At 44.1% G+C, this 25,877-nt stretch overlaps 2 protein-coding genes across 5 annotated transcripts; both read left to right on the top strand.

Annotated features, from left to right (window-relative positions):
• The first annotated feature begins 426 nt into the window (after positions 1-426).
• On the top strand, positions 427-8,386 carry msrb3 (methionine sulfoxide reductase B3). 4 transcript variants are annotated; one of them, XM_055225699.1, is made up of 7 exons: positions 427-580; positions 1,972-2,083; positions 4,949-5,057; positions 5,214-5,291; positions 5,373-5,401; positions 6,779-6,876; positions 7,656-8,386. In XM_055225699.1, exons 2-7 carry the CDS (start codon positions 1,984-1,986, stop codon positions 7,893-7,895), a joined length of 654 nt encoding a protein of 217 aa, XP_055081674.1. In that variant the 5' UTR covers positions 427-580; positions 1,972-1,983; the 3' UTR covers positions 7,896-8,386. The 4 variants fall into 4 exon arrangements, with proteins under 4 accessions (XP_055081674.1, XP_055081676.1, XP_033831915.1 ...); XM_033976024.2 differs by lacking the exon at positions 1,972-2,083 and adding an exon at positions 2,719-2,847 and having other exon boundaries at positions 518-580; XM_055225701.1 differs by lacking the exon at positions 1,972-2,083 and having other exon boundaries at positions 495-580.
• A 5,815-nt stretch (positions 8,387-14,201) lies between these two features.
• On the top strand, positions 14,202-25,489 carry LOC117379329 (FYN-binding protein 1-like). Its single transcript, XM_033976025.2, has 11 exons — positions 14,202-14,300; positions 15,082-15,147; positions 15,351-15,419; positions 16,770-16,844; positions 17,439-17,513; positions 18,921-18,977; positions 19,065-19,409; positions 20,012-20,089; positions 21,744-21,797; positions 22,132-22,230; positions 22,616-25,489. The coding sequence occupies exons 2-11, from the start codon at positions 15,101-15,103 to the stop codon at positions 23,337-23,339; spliced, it is 1,623 nt and encodes a 540-aa protein (XP_033831916.1). The 5' UTR covers positions 14,202-14,300; positions 15,082-15,100; the 3' UTR covers positions 23,340-25,489.
• The last annotated feature ends 388 nt before the right edge of the window (positions 25,490-25,877 follow it).

Below are 25,877 nucleotides of genomic sequence, written 5' to 3' on the forward strand. Positions count from 1 at the left end.
AAACATTCTCAGACTTTCTGATCAGTAAATCGTCTCATTACATCAGTTTAAATGTCCTGGAGATCGACTGGACCGATATTTGCCGATATCCGTGTGTCACTGTCAGAACGGGGCCTCTGTGTGTTTGAAATAAGATGATTACACACAGATCACATTTTACGCATCTGTAAATGACAAACAACTTTGTTTCAATGGATTTCTGCTAAATATAATGAAAAAAGTGATTTTTATCTTATCCAAGAGTAAACTTCAAATATGCAGTTTATTATTATTATTATTATTATTATTATTATTATTATTATTATTATTATTATTATTATTATTATTATTTCGTTTGTTTTTTGTTGTTGTTGTTGTGGACTTCCTGCTTCCTGTTACGTCACACTCACTTCCGGCGCTGAGGCTCGTCTCCATAAAAGGTCTGCGCCACAGACACAACTGGACAACTCTAGACACACAGGCTCGAGTTTTCTGCGGCTCTGTCCTGACTCTGTCCTGACTCTGTCCTGACTTTGTCCCGGCTCGGTCCTGGCTCGGTTCGGTCCAGTTTTATTCCTGTGGTGCGTGTCGCTGGTGTCAGGTACAGTTCACTTTTTACACACGAGCAACATGACGTAATGACAGAGCATAAACTTTATAAAGTGTAAAATGTCGAACAGTGTGAAAAGTGACATATTTTTAACTTAAACATTTTATTAATATTAGAGATGTTTTTCCGTAGTTTCCTAAAGCCTCGTCTCTGTGTCTCTGTGTCTCTTTGTGTCTCTCTGTGTCTCTCTGTGTCTGTGCAGACTCTTAAACAGCAGCAGAGCCGAGTTTACTGTCTTTAACCGGACTTTAACCGGACTTTGTTGGAACTGGACCTAATTTTTTATTGTAACTGAATCTTTTTCTTCCTAATGTTGATGCTTGAACTCTGAAGTGACAGAAGATCAGCTCAGACGACTCCAGAGACTTGAGCCCAAAAACACATGACGTCCTAATATTTGTTTAGTTTATTATTTTTGTAGAGTCATGTTTTATTTCCATCCTGCCTCATTCCACAGAGTCGTGACTTTACTACAGTGAACCTTCATGTTTTTCTTTTATTTCTTGTTTGTTTGTTTGTTTGTTTGTTTGTACAGATGGACCCGGGTCAGAGGATTCAGTCCAAACCCGTTTTAAAAGTTTTGAGGCTCCGTTTTAGTGAAATGATGAAATGATGAGACTTAAAGGAGAGAGTTGTGTTTGTGTCTGGAGTCGACCTGGTTCTGGTACCAAACTGTTTCATGAGCCCAGTTCAACTCCAGAACAAACAAACAAACAAACAAACAAACAAACAAACTCCTGCACAGGTCCATTTACATCATCCACTTAAAACTGTGAAAACAGGAGCAGAAATGTTCCACATTATTAAAGTGCTGCAGTTTTAGATGGACTCCATTTTGGGGAAGAAAAAGAACCAAAAGCCGCCCTCCCTCCTCTTTCTCCCTCCTCCTCTTTCTCCCTCCTCCCTCCCTCCTTCCCTTCTCCCTCCTCTTTCTCCCTCCACCTCTCCTCCTCTTTCTCCCTCCTCCCTCCCTCCTTCTCTCCTCCTCTTTCTCCCTCCTCTTCCTTCTCTCTTCCTCCTCCTCTCTCCTCGTCTCCATTGTTCAGTATTTAGACGTAGACAATCATGAGATCTTGTGCTAAAAGTTCTTCTCTCTTCTCCTTTCCCTCTCACTCTTTCCTCCCTCTTCTCTCCCTCTTTTGTCCCTCTCTCCTCTTTTGTCCCTCTCTCCTCTTTTGTCCCTCTCTCCTCTTTTGTCCCTCTCTCCTCTTTTGTCCTCCTCTCTCCACTTCTGTCCTCCTCTCTCCACTTCTGTCCTCCTCTCTCCTCCTCTCTCTTTAGTGTTTATTGTGTGCGTACAGTGGAGGTCAAAGTGTAATCATTTCATCCTGTCTTCCCTCTCTCTCTTCTCTCTCTTCTTTCTCTTCTCTCTTTCTCTTCAGCCTGATCGGTTTATGGCTGTGCTCCTCAGGAGGACTCTCCTCTCCGTCTTCCATCGTGCCACCGGGCAAGGCATCGTATCTGTGCACGCTGCGCCCTCTGCTGGCCTCTTAGGTAGAGTACAGCGTCTCACTCGTTCAGTAGTGCAGTGTTGTGATGGTGCTCTGAAGGGGAGGGGCTTAGCACAGAGAGCAAAGGGAGGGAGGGGTGAAAGTGAAACTTGTTAATACGACATAGAAGTAAATCCCCCCTCAGTGGCTCAGTGGTAGAGCGTTCACCCACCAACCCAAAGGTTATCGGTCCGCTCCTCTCGCCTGTGTGACTGTGGCGGTGTGCGGAGGGGCGGAGCTTACTGGTGTTTATCACAGCGTCTGACCCGTCCTTGAGCCCTCGGGTGAATGTGCCTGCTTTGCCACGCCCCCCCGTGACACGCCCCCCGTGACACGCCCCCTGTGACGTCCGCTCTTCCTTCTCCAGTTTTTTTTTCTTAATCGTTGATACTCGTAGATTCTGCAGCGTCGCGTCGTCATTTTGGTCCAAATGTAATAAAACGTGCTGCTCTAGTGCGACGTGCATCTGTCCATAGGGGGCGCTGCACGACGCTTTGTTGTGATGACGTTTACGGCGCCGTCAGCTCCACCGGACACCACAGTTTTCTAACGTAGACGTCCGGTCACTTCTAAACACTCGGCCTCAAATCCAAGGTGTGTCTTTGTTGTGATTATTAAAAGTCTAAATGTGTGTTGCAGAGCCTTAGGCCTGTCCGCCGCTCCGTCTGACCTCTGACCTATGACCTGTGGAGATGTCGGGCTTTAACCTGCTGCACCTGGTGTCCAAGGGCCAGCCGGTGACTCTGCGCGCGTGCAGCCTCCCCTCAGGTCCTCATGTGGCTGCTGTGTGGTGCTGTGGCTAACACTGCGGCTGGTGTGTGCGCACGCTTCCTCTAGAACACGCACAGCACACACGCACACGCAGAGAGTCGGCACACGCACACACGCAGAGAGTCGGCACACGCACACACGCAGAGAGTCGGCACACGCACACACGCAGAGAGTCGGCACACGCACACACGCAGAGAGTCGGCACACGCACACACGCAGAGAGTCGGCACACACACGCAGAGAGTCGGCACACACACGCAGAGAGTCGGCACACACACACGCACACACGCAGAGAGTCGGCACACACACGCAGAGAGTCGGCACACACACACGCACACACGCAGAGAGTCGGCACACACACGCAGAGAGTCGGCACACACACGCAGAGAGTCGGCACACGCACACTACACACGCAGAGAGTCGGCACACACTTTCTGAACACACAAACCCAACACGCTCTGAGAACATGCACACACAAAAGCAACAGCACAAATGCACTGCTTAGAAATCAGCAGGAATATGGATCATGATCTGACACAGATTTAATGAGAGAAAATATTTATGGGGTAAAAAGATTTGGTAAAGTAGTAGTAGTAGTAGTAAAACTTCTCAAATCATGATGCATATTCTGATTCACTTTTGAGTCCCTTTGTAGTAACAGATTGACCTGACCTGTGCTTTACTGATGACCTTTGACCCATGACCTCTGCCTGCGTTTGCTGTGTTTCATTACAATAACTGTTTAAAAGTCCTGTATCGCACAAATGCTGTTTCATCAAAAACAGACCTGGAGTTGTGTTTTGTTTCATTCACATGTTTGAGTCACTTTATTATTAGTCTGTGACATCTACAAACATCAAAATACACTATTCCACCTTGTGATGTCATCAAGTGGTAGTTTTCATGTTAACTCCTCCTTTTACCTTTAGTTCAGTCGAGATAAGAGACAACTCCAGGACTGAAATGAAACAAATGATTCTAGTGAAGGTGGAGTTTAAAAACACAGTGGAGCACTTCCTGTATCACCACATGATGACATCACAAGGTGGAACAGAGTGTTTTCTCAGCCTAAATCTGCAGGTTTGTGTGTTAAACCTGTGAGAATGAAACAAAAACACAACTCCAGGTCTGTGTGTGACGAGGAAACGACATGAGAACAGATCAGAGAGTCGAGTCATACTGGGACTTTAAAGCTGCACTGTGTAACTTTTCTGACAGGGTTTGCCACCTGCTTATCGTCATGGAGATGTTATTGTTTTGCCTGAATTTTTCCACAATGGCATCAAACGTAACGGTCTTTTAGCGATGGCCAACAAACGACACGAGAAACACAAGGAGTTCTTCTCTCAAACTGAAAACGCTGTGTTCCACCTTATGATGTCACAGTGGGCGTGTCACAGTGGAGGTTAAACGGGGGCAGATGGCAACAAAATGGCGTCTTGAAAACAGTTGATTAAAGATTAAACTCAAACATGAATCAGTCCAAATACGGATTTAAAGAAGTTGTAATTTCTGAATCGTTACGCTCCGTTTTGTGGCTAACATGCTAAAATGCTAACATGCTAACGCGCTAACATGCCCTGAAACACCTGCATCCTCTCTGCTGGATCTGGACGGATAAGTTTAATGCCATAGTGTGGAACATTCCCGGTAAACGATGAGCTGCTGCCGCCTCCCGCTCTCCCCTCCTGCTCACTCCAGATGGTGGTTGTGAGATAGCGCCACAGTTGCCCCGGGGCAGACTGACAGACGCAGCTGTCCGTCCGCTCCGGCGGCGCCTCCGACCGCCATCGATCACGCCGCCCGGTCACCCCCTGGTTAGAGGGCGAACGCTGAGCCACTGTGTCCCTGTTTAAACCGTGTTCTGTGTGTGGGACAGTTCACACAGTCACCACTAGAGGGCACTAAAGACACGAGACATAGAAGAGCACAGTGTTTAATGTCAGATGCCCTCCCCGTGTGTGTCAGATGCCCTCCCCGTGTGTGTCAGATGCCCTCCCCCTGTGTGTCAGATGCCCTCCCCGTGTGTCAGATGCCCTCCCACACGTCCCGTTTTGTCTTCTGGGAGTCGCTCTAACGTTTGACGGACATTTTTCAGGAGCTCGCCGCACGAAGAAGACATGGCCCGTGACGTTCACCAAAGAGGAGCTGAAGGAGCGACTCACCCCGATGCAGTACCACGTCACCCAGGAGAGGGGGACAGAGAGGTGAGTCTGCTAACCACTCTGCCACAGTCACACACCCCACCTCCTCGGGCTAACCACTCTGCCACAGTCACACTCCCCACCTCCTCGGGCTAACCACTCTGCCACAGTCACACTCCCCACCTCCTCGGGCTAACCACTCTGCCGCTGTGTCCTCAGTGCGTTCACGGGGGAGCTGACGTTTAACAAAGAGGACGGCACGTACAGCTGTGTGGTGTGTGGAGCGCCGCTCTTCAGGTGAGGCCCCGTCACTGCAGAACAAAACACAAAACTCGACTTCATAAAACGTCGATAAAACTGTTTTTGTTTTTCTTTCAGCTCCAAAACCAAATTCGACTCCGGCTCAGGTCAGTGTCCAGTTTTATGTCTTTTATCTCTCACATTTTCTGATCTGCTCTAATCACAAACAAAACACAACTCCAGGTCCAACACACAAACCTGCAGAATTAGAGAAAACACTCTGTTCCACCTTGTGATGTCATCATGTGGTGATACAGGAAGTGCTCCACTGTGTTTTTAAACTCCACACACCTTCATTTATAGAATCATTTGGATCATTTCAGTCCTGGAGTTGTCTCTTATCTCGACTGAACTAAAGGTAAAAGGAGGAGTTAACTTAAACTCGTCTCCTCCTCTTGTCTCCTCTCTTCCTCTCCTCTCTTCCTCTCCTTCTTTTGTCTCCTCTCCTCCTCTTGTCTCCTCCTCTTGTCTCCTCTCCTCCCCTTGTCTCCTCCTCTCTTCCTCTCCTCCTTTTGTCTCCTCCTCTCCTCCTCTTGTCTCCTCCTCTCTTCCTCTCCTTCTTTTGTCTCCTCCTCTTGTCTCCTCTCCTCCTTTTGTCTCCTCCTCTTGTCTCCTCTCCTCCTCTTTAGTCTGAGCTGTTCACATGAAAACACTTGATGACATCACAAGGTGGAACGTCTCATTTTGATCTTTGTAGATGAAACAGACGAATAATAAAGTGACTCAAACATGTGAATGAAACAAACACAACTCCAGTGTGTGTTTGAGGAGGTAAAAACATTAGAACATGATTAAACCTCAGACTCAGTTTGTGTAAATATATTTATAGTTTACATTGTTCTATTTTACTCAGTGATGTTTTTTGTAGTTTATTTATTTGACTTCCTGTTTGACACGAGCAGCAGATGTGACACACGCAGAGGTAAATCCATACGTTTTATCAATCCACCGTAAACAAAATGTGTCTAAGTTATACACAAGTTACGATTATAGACAATAAAAATACTTTTATTTAGTTAAATGAAGGTTTAAACTGTCACCCCCTGGTTAGAGGGTGAACGCTGAGCCACTGTGTCCCTGTGTAAACTGTTCTGTGTGTGGGACAGTTCACACAGTCACCACTAGAGGGCACCAAAGACACGAGACATAGAAGAGCACAGTGTTTAGTGTCAGATGCCCTCCCCGTGTGTGTGTCAGATGCCCCCCGTGTGTGTGTCAGATGCCCCCCGTGTGTGTGTCAGATGCCCTCCCCGTGTGTGTGTCAGATGCCCTCCCCGTGTGTGTGTCAGATGCCCTCCCCGTGTGTGTGTCAGATGCCCTCCCCGTGTGTGTGTCAGATGCCCTCCCTCAGAATTAAACAAACACAAAAAACATGTCCGCCAAAGCTCTGACTCACTCCTGTCACTCCTGAAACCTTGAGGTCGTTGCCGAGGCGTCAGAATAAAGCTTCACTCTGGAGTTTCACGTTGTGTCCTGTGTTTCAGGCTGGCCGTCCTTCTATGACCTCCTCGCCAAAGACGCCATCGACCAGACGGACGACTTCACCTACGGCATGCACCGCGTGGAGACCAACTGTGCACAGGTACAGCCCCTGACACACACTGCACCTGACACACACTGCACCTGACACACACACACTGCACCTGACACACACACTGCACCTGACACACACACTGCACCTGACACACACACGCTGCACCTGACACACACACACTGCACCTGACACACACACTGCACCTGACACACACACTGCACCTGACACACACACTGCACCTGACACACACACACACTGCACCTGACACACACACACACTGCACCTGACACACACACACGCTGCACCTGACACACACACACGCTGCACCTGACACACACGCTGCACCTGACACACACTACACACTGCACCTGACACACACCTGACACACTGCACCTGACACACACCTGACACACACCTGACACACTGCACCTGACACACACCTGACACACACACTACACACTGCACCTGACACACACACTACACACTGCACCTGACACACACACACACACACTGCACCTGACACACACACACACACACTGCACCTGACACACACACACACACACTGCACCTGACACACACACACACACTGCACCTGACACACACACACACACTGCACCTGACACACACACACCCCACCTGACACACACACACACACCCCACCTGACACACACACACACACACCCCGCACCTGACACACACACACACACACCCCGCACCTGACACACACACGCTGCACCTGACACACACACGCTGCATAATGTGTGTGTGATGACGTACTGTGTGTGTGACGTACTGTGTGTGTGACGTCCTTGTGCGTCCTGTTCCAGTGCGGCGCTCATCTGGGGCACGTGTTTGACGACGGACCCAGGCCCACGAGAAAACGCTACTGCATCAACTCTGCCTCTCTGACCTTCAGCCCCGAGACCCAGAACCAGGACCCCCACACCCCAAAGACCGGCCCGGGACCCCACGCCCCGGAGGAGGCCCCGGAGGAGGCCCCGGAGGAGGCCCCGGAGGAGGCGGCGCTCGGAGGTGAAACGGCGGGCGGAGAGAAGAAGGAGCTCTGAAAAGTGGTGTTGGCTCGGGGTTTGTTTTAAACATTCCTGACGAGTTTGAAGAGATTTTCTGGAGTGAAGACGATGAAAGTTCAGCCTAAAGTTTGGACGCACATTTACATTTAAAGTGAAACACTAAATCCACTTTTGTCACTAAACTGTGTGACCTCTGCAATTAAAGTACTACGTGACATCACACAGGACTCTAATGCCCCATAGAAGTGAAAACACAAACACTGAGTCCAAACTTCAGTCTGATAAAGTTTTAGTTTGGTATATTTTGGTGTAAATCCTGTTTATTTTGCAGTGCAGACGTTGCCGTGGTAACTCGAGGGTTAAATCCCAGCTCGTGGCATTACACACAGTTGTCGTGTGTCTCCGGGCAGGACACTTTGACCCTGAAGTGGCTCAGACTCTTTGGCGCTGGCGTTGCTATAGTAACCACACTTTGGACAAAGCTCATTGGTGACACGTTGAGATTTGGTGATTTTCACGTCGGCGCCGCAGAGTCCAGTTTAATTTAAATCTGTTTGACTTTTATCTTGGTTTGAAATGTTTGTTGTTACGAAAATGTTTTATTAAAAATCACTTCTTTCAAATTCAAGTTTTCGTTTCTTTGTTACGTCGTCTATGACCTGTGACCCCTGACCTGTGTCCAGAGCCTTGACCTGTGACCCCTGACCTGTGACCCCTGACCTGTGTCCAGAGCCTTGACCTGTGACCCCTGACCTGTGACCCCTGACCTGTGTCCAGAGCCTTGACCTGTGACCCCTGACCTGTGACCCCTGACCTGTGACCCGAGCCCTGACCTGTGACCCCTGACCTGTGTCCAGAGCCCTGACCTGTGACCCCTGACCTGTGACCAGAGCCTGACGCTTGTATTCAGACTTTGGGGGTCGTCTCACACACTTGGACCCAAAAAGAACACTTATACTCATCAGTCACAGAATGTTCCTCCATTTCTCTTTAGTTCTTTTGTTCTTTGTCAGGTTGTCACTGTTTCTTCACGTGTCTTTTTTTTGGGGGGATTGTTGGAAACAGATGATCTTCACACAGACGTCTTCTGTCACAGGGAACTCCAGACTTTATCGTTGGCTGAGCCTTTTCTGATTCTTCTTTGCTCCATTTTGATGCTTGTCTTTCGTTTTTCTTCCACGTCCCTTTGGTTTTACTCTCCATTTTAAGACATTGATCATTTTAGCTGACCTTTCATTTTCTGCACCTCTTTATCGGTTTTCCTCTCTCCAGTCAACCTTTTAATCAAAGTCGTTCTTCTGAACAATGAACGACCCATTTTTCTCAAATTCATGTTCACTAAGTGCTGCTTCATCCTTAAACTGGGGCCACCTGATTCACACCTGTTTTTTTTTCATAAAATTGATGACCTCATGATGTCACGCTGCTATTTTTTTGAACACACCCCTTTTGACCAGTTGTCCAGAGGCTCAGACTTAAGCTCGTGCAGATCATCAGTGTTGGGTCTTGTTTGTTTTGAGACTCTACTTCACCGACTGGTGACTCGTTTGCCCTGTAGAAACAAAAATATACAAAAAACATGGATTATTCTGGCTAATCACATTGTCCAGGTGTGACGTAGACATCGGGGGCGGGGCTAGAGAGACCAGGTGTGATGTAGACAGCAGGGGGCGGGTCTAATAGTGTAATTATACTTGTGTTGTGTTACTGTTATAATCATGATCCTTGTGTTTTCTAAAGAGCACATTATACAAACTGGACTTTTGGATCTTTTATCATGTTATAACTCGTTCCCTCATTAAACTCCTGGTTTTGTATTTTTCTTTTTTCTCACTTGTTTGATGAATCCTCGTTCACTTCTCTCCCTCCAGCCCCATAAAAACACCAGGGTTTGACTTTCACACTTTTGTGTCTCCTGCTGTTCTAAAGTCCAGAAACCTGAGCTTTTGTGTTTGTGTCATGTCCCTCTGCTGCCAGCAGATGGCGCCCTGACCCCAGTCCTCAGTCTGAACATGGACTTTTTCAATTATTATTTTGAATTTGCAGCCCCATACAGTTCCTTTACCTTTTAGTTTATATTTCCATTGTAAAAATGTGTTCCACTGATGATAAGTTGAACTTTATTTGAGATGATGCTGTTCTCATCAGGTTTTACTCCAGAATCACAGGTTTTTCTTTTTGTGCATTTTAGCTCCTGATAATTCCATGTTCATGATAAAACTAAAGGTCCAGTGACTCAGACTCAGGTTGTTGGTGTTTGTCAGTGAAGTGATGCAGTTTTTTCACTTTTCTTAAACCTCCAGTCGTGTCTTTATGTGAGAAAAGGAGCAGTTTAGTGAGTTTGAAAAGTCCTTCATTAAAAAGTAACAAAAGTCTTTAACATTTCAGTTCAATCAGAGTATACAGTTTTACTAAATACACTAAATATATTAAATACACTAAATATACTGACACAATACAATCCCAAAACATGTGGATAAAAGTCCAATGTGTCTCCAACATTTGTCACGATTTGAGTTTCATCAGGTTTCTCGACCCAAAAACGACTCATTCAACTGTCCTCTTTTCATCAAGTCCTTTTACTCTGAGACTAATATATAAATATAAATATAAAAACTATAGTCCACACCACTCGCCCTGTGCAGCTGACCGATCATTACACATCATCACTCTATGTGCAGTATTGAGGCGCTGCCTGCGGAGCGTCTGATTGGAGGATAAATGGCGGAGTTTATCAAGTGTTACCGTCGTAAGGTGTATAGTGTGTTGGATCTGGATGCTTCTTTAAATTCTTCAGCTGCTCCTTCGTCATTTTTTAAAGACTTTTCTCCTAAACTTGGTAAGTGTCAAACTGAAGAGTTAAAGAGCTTCATGAACAGAGTGAGGGTTTAAATCAGAAAATAAACTCAATTGTGATGATTTGACTTCAAATACAGTTCAACTGTAGAAATGTCAGTTTAATCCTCACATATTTTCTTAAATCAGTGTAAATATTTTAGTGGTTTATTAAGGGAAACTGTAAATATTTGACTTGATTCATGATCAGGACCTGCCTCGTTTTGGTGCATCTTGATTTGTTTCCTGCTCCAGAAAAAAGAGTTTTAGAATGAAATGTATCTATGAGTGGAACAGACTGGACAGAGTCATGACACTGATTTGTGACATTTGTGTGATAATTATGTCATATTTATGTCATATTTATGTCATATTTGTGTCATATTTGTGACATCTGTGTCAGTCCAAACACGGGACAGTTCATGAGTCAATAACTCTCCAGTGTGTTTTCATCTGAATGTTCATGAATGGAAGTTATTTTATTTTAATATTTGAAATATTTCCACTTTAGATTCTGACCGAGGCTCATTGTGATTCTCTGGTCAAACACCAGGGGGAGCCGTAGCTTTTTTCAGCTCCCCCTCTCAGATTCACTCTGTGCAGACTTGTCTCTTCTGTCTTTATTCCTCTTGTCCTCAGATTTGATGTTTTGTCAGGATTAAGTTTAAATCCCGAGGACAAAACTCTATTCTGTGGTTTTGTCACATCTTCATAGACTTTAGTTTAACATTATCTCTGGAGTTTTTATGTGTTTATTTCTCCTCGTGTTTCTTTATTTCCTTCGTTTTCTCAGTTTTAAATCATCTGAAGTTTTTCCTGTATATTTTTGTTACTTTAAGTTAGTAGTTAGTTGTGCATTTTTGCCTATTTGTAAGTTTAGTTTTATGTTTGGGTTTGGCGTGCTGCAGGCTTTAAACAGCGTGTCTCTGCGTGCGCGCTCTTGACCCAGAGCGCGCACTTGTCCTCGCTCTTGGTCCGGTGCTGTCCTCTCCTGGTGTCTCTGCTGGTGCCTCATGTCGGGTCTTTAGTTCACTCTTCAGTCCAGTCCCTTCAGATTCAAAATGACGTCTTGAGTTGAAACGTCTGTATTTGAAAAACAGTGTCCAGATGACGACCACTGAAACGTTTTCTACAAATGAGGCACAGACTGACCTGACTGATCTCATGCTGTTTCACAGAGGACTTCAGTGATGACTCCCTGTGGGGAAGATTCCAGATGATTAAGACGAGGAGCCTGGACAGAACCAGAGTCTCACCTTCATGTTCCTCACCAGAGTCAGATGAGGATCTTCTGTTTAAAAACAAGCCAAAGTGCCTTTTACTGTTGTTTTTTTACAGTTTAAACATTTGTCTGATGAGATGAGCAGAGTCATGTTCATGTTTGTTCAATCAAATGTACAAAAAACTGCTGCCATAATTAAACTGATTTAACCTTTTGCCGTTTCACTCATTTCAAATAAAACTTTGTTACTTTCACACAGAACTGAACTTTTCACCAAAGCTGGAGTGAGATTCTGGACCAGGAGACAAGAGCCCACACTTTATAAAACTGTGATTTAAAAGGACCAGCCTCAACTAAAGCAGGACTAAATAAGACTTAACCCGGGTCAAAACCCAGACTAAACCAGGCCAAACCAGGATAGAGTCAGATGGAAGGAGCCCAGACGTGATGAAACATGGTCAGGATTAAACCAGAACAAAGACGAGACAAACTCAGGATTAAGGCACAGACTAAACCAAGACTAAACCAGGACTAAACCAGGACTAAACAGGACTAAACCAGGACTAAACCAGGACTAAACCAGGATGAGCTCAGGGCCAAATCAGGACAGAGTCAAGATGGAAGTAAAACAAAATGAAAGGCCAGTTAGAGCTTTGTTATGGTGGTTCTTATGAGACGTTTTGTTGTTCTTCTTGTGATTCTGTCTAAAGCTGCTCCTGCTCTTCATCGTATTCAACTCGACGAGAGAGAAGACCCCTCTGCGCCGATAAATACAAAGAATAAAAATAAATGATATTAAAAAGGCCAAACAAAATGAACCAAAGAGGTCATTTCCAACGTGTTTCTGTGGTATAAAACTGAGCCTTTTGTGTCTCCATTTGTGCCCAGAAGCTCCATATCCACGTCCTCGGTGTTAAACTCAGGTTCCTGCATGATCTGGTCGGCTGTTGTTGTTTTAATCTGCAAAAAGTATGAAGCCATTATAAAAACAACAGTGGTGTAGTGTTATGATCAGTTATGTCACATGTAAAATAAAGAAATGATGTTCAAAACAATCCCAACGTCTCAACAAAGAAGACGTCCTGAAGGTCACAGACTGTAACGACCAAGGTCCTCCCACCGTCCAGCAGAGGATCAAGAGTAACCTGCTAGCATACACGCTATATATGAACGGACATGGCTAACCTGCTAGCCAAACAGGAAGTGATCATGTCGCATTTCCTGTCCTCGCTCTGTCTCTGCTGCTTCAGACTCATTCTGGTCTTAAATGTTCGTATTAACCCTCTACATGATCCTGGGGTTTTTATTTACATTTATCTTGGTTTTAAATGTTTGTTGTTACTAAAACGCTCCATTAAAAATCCCTTGTTTCAAACATTATTTTCTTTGTAACGTGCTCTATGATCTATGAATCCTCCAGATCAGGAAGTAGGAGCGACTGGCTCCTCCTGCTGGTTTAAAACGGTACTACACCCACAACTGGACCACTGTTCAGAGCCTTGACCTGCAGAAAGAGAAAGACCTGCCTTAGTCCTGGTTCAGTCCTGGTTTAGTCCCGGTTTAGTCCCGGTTTAGTCCTAGTTTAGTCCCGGTTTAGTCCTGGTTTAGTCCTGGTTTAGTCCTAGTTTAGTCCCAGTTTAGTCCCGGTTTAGTCCCAGTTTAGTCCCAGTTTAGTCCCAGTTTAGTCCCGGTTAAGTCCCGGTTTAGTCCTGGGTGAGACAGGGTGAGCAGTGTCTTGCTCAGGGGCCGGGGCACAGTGGAAGTGCATGTAGTGAGCATCTAAATCCAGAACTAAACTTGGACTAGACCAGGACTGAACTGGGGGTTTTCCAAAGTATCTGGACCTGGCGGTGGGCGGAGCCACTTCCTCCTGAGCCTAAACAGAGGCTCACGGGACAGAGAACGAGCAGCAGCAGGAAAAACATAAACATTAAATAATAAATACAAACCAACAAATAAACCCACATTTTTCTTGAAAAAGACAAATGCATTGTGGGTAGTTATGTCTGCTCAAGGAGGTGAAAATACTAAAACAAGCCTGTGGAGGACGTGAATGCTTGAATGACCTGGATGCCCTACCACGACCTGAAAGGACCCAGACGAGGGCGGTACCTGGGACGTGGAAATCCCCTCCCCACCCCACGCAGCCCTGCTCTGATTGGCTGAACTCTGGGTCATGTGATTTCCTCAACCTCTCCTCTGTCTCTACTCTCTCTCTCTCTATCTGCCCTGTAGCTCCTCCCTCTCTCTCTCTCTATACCTCCTCCCTCCTCTCTTCCTGCCTCAGAGCGTCTGGATCCTTCTTTGAGGTCGTCAGTTGCTCCTTCATCAGTTTTTAAAGACTTTTTCTTCCCAAACGACGTTGCTTTTGTCTCCTAAACGCGGTAAGTGTCAAACTGATCAAACTGAGGAGTTAAAGAGCTTCATGAACAGAGTGAGGGAAACTGTAAATATTTGACTTGCTGTAGACTTGTCTCTTCTGTCTTTATTCCTCTTGTCCTCTTAAAGGACAGATTTGACTCTCGATGTTTTGTCACGTTTAAATAAAGTTTAAATGCCGAGAACAAAACTCAGAGCTGTTTGTGCTGCACCTCAGAGAATGTGGACTGTGAACACCGACTGTAACACCGCCCTCCTCAGTCACGAGGGCGGAGGGCGGAGCCATGTGGGGACAGAATGTTTTGTTCTGCATTTTTTATTTGGTATTTTCAAAAACTGCATCAAAATAGAATCAATTTCATGAACATAAACAGTACAGACTTTTAATCTGCAGTTTAACACTAAAAAATGTTCAGCTCTAGGGTTAAGAACTGGCTGAAAATGAGTCAAAACTGTCCCCACTTGTAAATAAGTAGTATGACAGTTGGTGAGTGAGAGAACGTGTGAGTGTTAAATGTATTTTTGGGCACTGATGTAACTATTTTAAGAGGTAAGTGTTTTAATATACTTTGCATATTAGTAAATTGTAAAAAAGCCCAACCAGGGACGGGTTGAAAATGAAGGTCTTGCTATAAACTCTGTCTGCATCACATCAGCTAAATAACAAAATAATAACAACTCTTCCTCCAAAGTTAAAATGTAGGTTTAAACCAGGGACACTGAAGGACGGGTCAAATGCAGAGGACACATTTCCCCGTGTTTACTTTTGACTCTTGCCATTCTCAGGCTGTTGACATGGAACAGAATGGAGCCCAGTGAGGATCCTCAAGACCCCGTTCACTCTGGTCCAAGGTGAGTCCAAGTGTGGTCCAAGTGTGGTCCAAGTGTGGTCCAAGTGTGGTCCAAGTGTGGTCCAAGTGTGGTCCAAGTGTGGTCCAAGTGTGGTCCAAGTGTGGTCCAAGTGTGGTCCAACAGTAACAAATCTAACAGTCTGTAGTTGTGTATTTTTTCTGTGCTGAATGTTGTTCATATAAACTCTGACTTTTTTCTGACAGGGACCACAGCTCTGCAACAAACCGACTGTCCACTAGAGGGCGTAAACGTGACAGTACTGCCCTGACCACGTGAGTGCACACAAACACGGCTCCCTGGCGCCCCCTGCTGGACACTGCACACATCATATTTGCTCAGAGCAGTACTTTGTGTGCAGTTTTGACTAGTTCAGTGAATAGCACACTTTACTGTTGACGCTGCATGTTGAAAATTAGTTTTTTTCTTTACGTTTATTTTTTACATTCTATATTACGCACAAAAGTTTGAATATTCTTAGGTTTTTCTTCAGTTCCAGTAGTCGTGGCTTGGACGATCAGCCAAACGTCTTCACTCCTAGAACTTTTTGTCCAGTTACAGATTTGAATTTTTCTTTTACTCTGGATCAGACCTGGACGACTGAGGGACACAGACGTACAAGTCAAACGTTTCTCAAAGAGCCTTAATCCACACGCAGCTCTACGGGACAGCGATGTTTGTCTTGATGTGTCCGTGTAATCCCTCAGTCGTCCAGGTACAGTCCACAGCAGACGCTCATCCAAACCGCTTCTTCACTCCTGGTCAGATCAAATGTTCCACAGTTATAACATCATTCTCATTTTTCCACCAGAAAAAGTCTCCAAAATACAAGACAAATCTAAAATCATAGAGAAATGGAGCCTCAGCGTCGCCTCGTCCAATTGTCAGAGTCACGTTTTAACACGATACCACCTCGAAATGACGTCAGACTGAAGAATCATGAAGCAGCAGATATTTAAAACAAGGATCTATTGTGTTTGTTATGACTGTGCCCACCTGTCATAGGCGTTGAAGTAGTGGTCCTAGTAGTAGTAGTAGTAGTAGTACAGACTGAGGCATGTGCCCATAGTCCACAGCTCTGCCCACAGCAAGAAGCAGCTCTCTGACGTTGACCAAAGCCACACCCTCAGTTAATAAATCATATGTTTAATAGCACGAACTCGAACAGCCTGTGTCCTCACTCTGATCCACCGCCTCACGCTCTTCACTGTCGCGTTATAATCTGTCACCATCACGTTGTTACTTCATTTTACAAATAACATCACTTCAAGAGTAATGATGCAACTTCATAATAATAAATATCATGTTTTAACTTGAAACTATCGAGCGCTGCACTGGCACCAAGGCATAGAAAACACAACACCCACAGGCCCAAATAATCGATTAAAATGTTCACATTTTTTGGCAAAACAATCTGTAACTGAGTGAATACAACTCTGACATTATGCAGAGTGTGGGACCCCATCAGCAGAGCGCCCCCTGCTGGTAATATCCCGGGTTTAACACTTGTCCTAAAGTCGTGTGGTGAAGCATTAACTAAATGTGACTCATGTGATCCACTGATGCCTGTGACTCATTTTATTTTGTGACTCTGTGGTTCACAGTTTGTGTTCTGTCTCTTTCAGTCCTGTAGGGGGCAGCACCTTCAGAGATCGCTCAAATGACCAACCCATAAACTTCAAAAAGCCACGCTGTTTAACGTAAGTTACAATAATAAAGTTGAACTCAAAGCTGTGGTCCAGATCAGACTGATTTAAACTACACTTTACAAAAACACTCTGACATTATCAGGTCAAAGTGCGCTCAGACCTGAGACTGAGACGTGTTTCAGGACGGACGACCAACGAAACATCAGAGAACACGCAGCATTTTAACCCTTACATGTCACAGCGCCCCCTTGTGGGCCCTTAGACCTTTTGTTTTGCCCTTCCTCCACATGAGAAACATCAGCACAAACTACGATCTGAAAATGAACAAGAAGTGTACAGTGGCAGAGTGGTTAGCTCCCATACCTCACAGTACGAAGGCCTCAGGTTCCTCAGGCGTCTCCAAGCCTCGAGGCCTCGGTTCCTCCAGACACGCCCCTCTGTGCTGTATCCAGGGGGTTCTATGGTCCCATCAGTTCAGTCCTTTGCGCCCCCTGCTGGGCATTATCCCGGGTTTAACTCTTGTCCTAAAGTCGTGTGGTGAAGATCAGAAGAACAGCTAAATGTGACTCATGTGATCCACCGATGCCCGTGACTTTTATTTTATTTTGTGACTCTGGTTAACAGTTTGTGTTCTGTCTCTTTCAGTCCTGTAGGGGGCAGCACCTTCAGAGATCGCTCAAACGACCGTTTCATACTCTTCAAAAAGCCACAGCGTTTACAGTAAGTCACTATAAACTGTTAAACTTCATCGTCTTCGTCTCAGGTCCTATGGTTTATCCACTTTATACAACACATTTTATAAACTAACGTCCTCTAACGCTGCGCACTGTGGGGTTTATTTGAATAGGGACGAATAAAAAAAAAAAAAAAAGACTTTAGTCAGACGGCACATTAAAACAAACTTTCTCATAAAAATAATAAAACCTTAAAACGATAAACAAAATACAACCAGTTAAAAATAATAAAATAAATAGAACAGTAAAAGACAGAGGCCCCACACTCAGGCCGTGTTAATGCTGCTCTCAGACCATAGACTGTGTAGATCAGGGGCGTCAAACTCAATTTCATCGAGGGCCACATCAGCAAAATGCCCTTAAATTTGTATAGATGTAAAAAAATATGACTGTGTAACTGCGTATCTCCTGATAAACTGACATTTTAAGACAGTTATACATTTTAATTTACCTTGTCGTGGGCCACATAAAATGACGTGGCGGGCCGTATTTAGCCCCCGGGCCTTGAGTTTGACACATGTGGTGTAGATAAATGGACATAGTGAACATGTAGAACTTGAACATGGGCACAAAGTGGTTCCTTTGAGCTCTGGTTATAATTCACTTTATAAAAACTGTCCTCTCTCAACACTAAACACTGAGCAGGAGCTGAGAGCTGCAGTATCAGCTTCAAACTCCGCTTCGAAAAGCTGTGCCCTGCAAAACCAGCTCATTGTAGCCTTTAATCCTGACTTCTTCATTTTATTATAATTTAATTTATATTTTTCTTTTTGATATTTAATCAAATTTTATTTTATTTTTTCAGTATCAGGTGGTTCAATCAGTTAAAAAAATGTGTATAGTTCAAATAAGGATAAAAAATATGTATGAATTTCAGGCAAATTTATGCATTTTACATTTTACTGTTACAGATTAAAAAAACAATGTTATTAAAGTATTTTTTGTTGTAAGTTGATCACCCTCGATCCTGATTGGCTCTTTGGTTTCACACCTGGATTTGCCGATTTTATACATTTAGAACATACCAGGTGTATTTATAAAAGGCTGTAATTGACTAAGAACATTCACTTCCTCCAATACTTTAGCCAAAAAGGAGCTTCGAGATTGGCAGAAAATTTGAAACATTGGAAGATACAAAACCTGCTTTTTTCCTGAGCATTTCCGTCTGTCCACAGCTCCAGAGACGAGAGATGAGGCATGAGGTCTAGACTAGATCAGGAATTACGTTATTTTACAGTTTCTGAGAAAGACTGAATGTGAACAGCGCCCCCTAAAGGTCATAAATAATCTAAATAATAAAAGAGGAACAAAAACATTCATCAAACGACTGATTCTATTCAATTATTAATGCGTCACTCAAGTAAAAACTATTTTGTCTTTTTTGTTCCATCAGAAAACACAGACGCAGAGTCAAGAGCGTCACGGCCAGAGGAAATGCTCCACCTGCAGCGTGAGTTCCTACAGCGCCCCCTTCTGACTCAACACTTTATTGCCACGATTCACACAGTGGCACTGAAAGTCTTTTGTATTTTTACAGTAACGTGTCAGTCAGAAAGATGACCACACCCACTGCCTCACTGGCCCCACCTACTCCCTCCCTGGCTCCGCCCACCCCCGCAGTGGTCAGGAGCAAAGCCTGGGCCGATTACGACGAGGAGGACGACCGCCGCGTGTACGAAGAAGACCCCGCCACTCTGTTCCTGGAGACTGATCGGCCCCTTTCCCTCTGTACCCCAGACCCCGCCCTCCCCCCTCCAGACCCCGCCCTCCCTCCTCCACACTCCGCCCTCCCCCCTCCACACTCCGCCCTCCCCCCTCCACACTCCGCCCTCCCCCCTCCAGACGCTGCCCTCCCCCCTCAGGATGTTATTCTATGTGGGAGGTGAGTGACCGTGTGCAAATCTCACTGGAGATGCTCACAGAACTATAGAAACTGATTTTAAAATGATCTTTCAAACTGAAAACACTCTGTTCCACCTTGTGATGTCATCATGTGGTGATACAGGAAGTGCTTTTTAAACTCCACCTTCACTAGAATCATTTGTTTCATTTCAGTCCTGGAGTTGTGTCTTATCTCGACTAAACTAAATGTAAAAGGAGGAGTTCACTTGAAAACTACCACTTGATGACATCACAAGGTGGAACCGAACATTTTGACCTTAGGAAATGTAACAGACTAATAATAAAGTGTGACTCAAATATGTGTGAATGAAACAAAACACAACTCCAGGTCTGTGTTTGAGGAGGGAACAGCGTTAGAACATGGATTAAAGCTACAAGAGTCAGTTTTGCGTGATATAGGACCTTTAATAATCTTTAATAAGTCTGCACAGAAGCAGAGCAAAGGATCATGGTCTATGTAGCTTTTTTTTAGCTGTTACAACTAAACAATACATTTAAGCAAAGAAGTTTGTAATTCATTATATGGTGACAGCCCACGTGCGACTTGTGACTGTACGATCTCACCCCTCTGTGTTTTTACAGCGAGGAGGAGGCAGACGAGACGCCACAGAGCGAGACTTTGAAGAGGACCCTCCATTACCTGTTGTCACAAATCTACAAGTAAGAACATCCAGTCTAAAGCTGCAGTTTGGCTCTGATGGGTTTAAAGTAAAAAAAACAAAAGGCACAGTGTATATTGTAAAAGCAGCTCTTGGGGTCAAAATGAGGCCGCTGCCGTCTACGTCTAATTATATAACTAACTATAACTTTTTGTCTGCTGAGAACCAGGAAGTAAAGCTGGTACTCTGTTAGCATGCTAGTTGTTTTTAGCAGGGACATGACAGTAAAACTGCTCTGGCCTTTATAAACTCAGGATGCTTGGAATGTGTTAGGAAGTGAGGCGTGAGCATAAAGTCTGAGTTTGAAAATGATAAATGTCGTGTCTTCTGAAGATCACACTCAGCAGGAGAAAGAGAGAAAATAGAATTGGCCCATGGATTGAACCCTGGGGGGCTCCCTGGTGCCTGACAGTACAGGATCTCCCTGGTCCACCTGACTCTGATAGTCTTCAAGATGGTTTAAAAAGAATTGTGTGGTCTGTGTGAAAAGCCGCGGTCAGGTCTAAAAACAACAGCATCAGTCAATAAAAACAGGTCCTTAAAAACCTTTAAAAGTGCAGACTCAGTGCTGTGCTGGGCCTTGGAGCCTGAATGGAAACTGTCTAACATACCATGTGCAGTAAAAAAGGCTGCAAATGACACTTTTAAAAGAAAAATAAATACAATTAAAAAGGTATTATCTTGTGGCCGTAAGTTATTTATCTTGAGTGAACCAAATAATTAACTTGAGGGAGCGATTTATCTGTTCCTGACAGTCCGGCTGACCAGTCTGGTCCCCGGCCCGGTGGTTGGGGACCACTGCGCCATAATGTCCAGAACTCAAGATAAAAACATTAATAACAGAATACAGGCGTCTTCTTTCCCAGAGGTCGCTCCCACTATCGTTAGCAACAGCTTTGATTGACAGCGTTGCTAAGTCCCCGCCCTCTGCTAAACCAATGGAGCAAGTGGGAAGGGCCGTAACTTTCAACAGCCTCGCTCTGGATTGGTTCTTTGGTTGCTATGATACTCACAGTCAGAATTCCAAATATGGAACTGGCACCAAATTAGCCGCTATAACTGCTCTAGCCCCGATGAGTTTCATTTGACTGGAGCTGGACGCTGTGACGTCACACTCATAGAATCTTATCTTTTAAAAGAATAAATAAAATAAAAAATGTATTATCTTGAGGAAACAAGGTAATTAACTTGGGGGACAATGTATTTTTTTTTTCTTTACTTCTTTGCTTTACTCATCTGCAGGAGTGTGTTTTTGCTCTCTGCATCTGGAGAACATTTAAAGTCCAAATGTTCAAACACAGTAGTTTGTTTTGAAGCCCTGTGTGAGAGGGGCCCACGTGCAGGCTCTGTGTGTGAATGTCTCTCCCCACTCTCCACCTCCATCACACAGCTGTGCACTAAAGGCTGCAGATATTACTTATGAACTCACTTTGCATTATAAATATGTCAAAGAATTATTCAGCTGCTCCTTCTGTGTTTTCTCTTTTCTGAAACAGCTTCACACTCATCTGCCTCAAGTTTTTGAGTGAAATATATTAAATATCTATATATTATATATATAAATATTTGATATATTTATATATTAAATATTTATTATATAAAAATAAATATTATGGTGATTTACGTTAATAACTCATTATTGGTTTGTTTCACAGAGACTTTATGGACGAAGTAAAAGCAGAACAGAGGATCGTGCAGCTCCTCCGCAGGTAAAGACGTCACAGCTGAGTCTGACAGGGTTTTACTGTCAGAGGAAGAGGACATAGAATCTTAGTGTAGAATGTCCACAGATAAGAGATAAAATAATCATTTGGTTCAAGACGATTACCCAATCAGAGAGCAGAATGAGCCTCACTTGACTCTCATTTGTGTTGCCAAATCCAGTAGTTTTAAACCTAAAATGTCTCTCTCTGATCTGATTGGTCACTAAACCCCAACACCTGCATCAGGACTCAGAGCTAGTGCAGCCTCTGCAGGTCATGAATGTGAAACGTTTACTTCCACAGTAGATGAGAGGTTTTGACTCTGTGTTTGACTCCACAGAGAGGACGAGCGGAGCAGAGAGCAGGACTCTGCTGAACATCTGGAGAAGCAGGACCTCATCAGTTTGTTCAGAGACATCGAGAAAGCGGGAAAAAACAGGTACAGTTTTATCCCTGAAGTCATCTCCATCGATTCTATGTGAAGCAGGCAGAGCAGTGTGAAGGGTTTTACAAACAAGAACAAACAAACAACATACACTGGAAACCATAAACTCAAATAACACCACAGAAAAAATACAAACCAAGGCAGCACAAATATAAGATGAATAATATTAGCAATGTTTTAATAGGTTCTTTTTTCAGACCAATGGTTAGTTTATTTTCTAACCTGACACGCCTCAGAGTGGTCACATGACATTGCTGTGACATTTTACACACACACACACACACACACCCACACGTGCAGTATTTGTGTCTATGCCACAGGAGAGTGAAGATAAAAGTTGTGAGCTGTGCTCTTAATTGTGCCTTTCATTTCTCCACAGCCAATGCACAAGCTCTGATTATTTGGGGATGGGATTCCAGATCTCACCGTTCCGTGAGGAGCAGGATGTGAACATCGCGCGCTTCCTGTTCCTGAGAGAGGAGGAGGGGCTCAGAGAAGAGACACAGCGTCTCCGTAGATACCAAACACTCCTGGAGCAGTGGAGCGAGACTTTCACACAAGTACAGCATGATGTCTCTGCCTGCGTTGGACGGTTACTGAAGAACATGTTAAAACAGGTCCACAAAGACATCGACTACCTCAGTGAGGTGAGGAGGCTTCAGCCCCTGTGTCTGCCCTCCAAACACTTCAGTGGCATGAGTCCATCTGCTTTTCGAAAAATGAAAAAGAGCATGATGGAGAAGTTCAGACCGAACATGGATGAACTCAGGAGGTGGCAGATGTATTGCCCACATTTGTCTCTCCTCTCGTTCAAAAGCGATCTCACGCTCACTGTTCTGTGCACGTTTGGGAGGTTCTACCAGAGCAGCAGTAAAAAGGCGAGGCGTTCACTGGCTGCACGAAACACCAGGAAGTGGCTGAGATGTTTGCACACGAGGACAGCAGGGGGCGCACAGAGGCGGAGCAGGCGCAGGCTCATAGACAGTGGACTCAAACTCCGCTCTCACGTCACACGTGGCTCTGGTCTCTCTCTGAAACCAGGTGATCGCACGGACCTCAGCACCTCCAGCGTCTCTCACTCCCAGAGCCTGACTCCAAACTAACCATAGCCTGTCCACTCAGCCCATCCGGCTTTCTGTTCCAACGCAGACGCCTCTGGACTCTCGCTCAGAGTGTGTTTAACTGAGAGCTTTGGTGGAGAAGGGTTCAGAGGTCGTCATCTGGACAAGATTTTGAAATTGAGACATTTGGACTGTGGAGGTCATTTTCTCTCTGAAGGTTTCTGAGAACGTTTGTCCTCCTGTCCTGAGCTGGATTAGCCCCGCCCTGTGGGAGGAGCCTGTGGGAGGAGCCTGTGGGAGGAGCTTCTCAGTCCAGTCCCTTCAGATTCAAAATGACGTCTTGAGTTGAAACGTCTGTATTTGAAAAACAGTGTCCAGATGACGACCACTGAAACGTTTTCTACAAATGAGGCACAGACTGAGACCTGATCTCATGCTGTTTCACAGAGGACTTCAGTGATGACTCCCTGTGGGGAAGATTCCAGATGCTTCTGCTTTTGAACAGAAAGCCAGATGGGCTGGCTGGCCAGGCTAGCAAACGGGGTAAAGGGGATAGAGCAACGGAATCAGTCCCAGGAAACAGGATCAGGGCTGTGCATGTGCCAACAGGAAGTCATGTTAAACTGCACTTAAAAGGATTTGTGATTTATAGTAATTATTGTTTATGATAACACTATTTTAATGCCGCTTAAAAACAAAAATTTTAATGAATAAGTAAGTAGTTTGAAATACAGCAAAATACACTGATGGTGATCCACTTTCTAAAAAGCAGATAGGATTAATATTATTACAAAGGTTTATCGGGGATGACGGACAGGCTGCGTATCAGAGTAAAACTAAGTCCTGTGTTTATCTCGAGTTTATTTTTTGTTTCTTTTGCTCGCCATTTAAAAGTCTGAGCTGGTGACTGTCGTTAAATTAAATAATATGCCTAATAACCTTTTGTATAAGTAATAAGAGACCATCTGCTCTGCTGTAGATCACGTCTTCTCTACGTCTCTTATTCTGAAACGCTGTGATCTAGACTTGGAAGAGTTCATTTTCAAAAAGAGATAAGAGTTAGAGGCCTTTTGACATTTTCAAATGTCTCTTGATACTGTAATATTTTCAAAAGACAAATGTATTTTACTGCCGTTAAAATATAATCCTATCTCTTCTTGATAAAATCCACTTTACATTATTGTCGTTGCTAATATCTCTAGAAGATGGAAACAAAAAGAAAACTAAAACTTTTTGACATTTTTTCAAAACACATCCGATTGTGCTGTTGAACTCTTCACTCATTTATTGTGTTTAATTCTTTTTTAAAGTATAATTACAACCAATTATAAATCTTTTAACTGCAGTTTAAATAGACTTGGGGTTGGCGCCTGCACAGCCCTGATCCTGTTTCTTGGTACTGATCTCAAAGCTTCAGGCACATCTCCACTGGGGGGCGCTGTGTTGATTAGGCAGCTAAAGACTTCAGATAAAGCACTTTAAGTATTATCCTCAATATAATAGACACAAGTTTCACTGGCAGAGTGGTTAGCTCTTCTGTCACACAAAAAGAAGGTTATGAGTTTGATTCCCGGTCTTGCTTTTGTTGTTTTGTCTGAGGCTATTCCATAATAAAAGTCACAATATTCATCTGAAACGACTTAATAAACATCACAAACAGATGAATCTCTCCAAACAACTTCAGAGGCTCAATGAGAAGAAACGACCAGAACACGGAGAAACATCTGAAACTCATCTGCTCGAGCTTTTTATCAGTTCAATTCTGGTGATAACATGAAAGTTGGGTTCAGAAATAATTAAAAATGAAGAGATTTAAAGAATAATAAAAAGATAACACATTACACGTAGTTTGTCCGTGTACGTGTTGCCGTAGTGACTCTGGGCACGTGCAGATCAAATTTAGACACAAATTCAGCTCGGACTCAAATTGGAGAAGGATAAACTCCAGAATTTAGATTTTCTCTAGATGAAAAACTATTTAAAAGCATTTTATTTGCACAAAACAGATGTATTTGTGTTTCTTTTTTTTTTTTCCTCTGATGATTTTATTTCCAGTGTCGTATGTTTCTGTTTCTGTTTTATTTATGGTCTGTTTTGCATCATCTCCATCGGAAGAGACAATTATTACATTTAACATCTGTTATTTTTATCATTTTTTGCACATAATTATTAATAAAAAATATGTGAATTTTACCACTGACTGCAGTAATATTTGGAGTATCAATGTTTAATATATTTGTAATCACATTTAGAGTATAGACTGTATAAAGAAGTGACAGAGAGTGTGACGTCACCTCAGCTTCAGCTCCACATGAAGCTCATCGAGGCCAGAGCAGGTACAGCAGCGTCTGATATTTGGAATTCTGACCACGAGTATCATAGCAACCAAAGAGCCAATCAGGAGCGAGCAGAAGCGACCTCGAGGAAAGAAGGACCTGATTTGTCTGTTATTAATGTTCAGATCTTGATTTACAGACACAATAGTGAAATAAAAAAAAACAGGATCATGTAGAGGGTTAATACGAACATTTAAGACCAAAATGAGTCTGAAGCAGCAGAGACAGAGAGAGGGGACACAAA

This window comes from Periophthalmus magnuspinnatus, chromosome 12, assembly GCF_009829125.3.
Source record: "Periophthalmus magnuspinnatus isolate fPerMag1 chromosome 12, fPerMag1.2.pri, whole genome shotgun sequence".
Classification (NCBI taxonomy): Eukaryota; Metazoa; Chordata; class Actinopteri; order Gobiiformes; family Gobiidae; genus Periophthalmus; species Periophthalmus magnuspinnatus.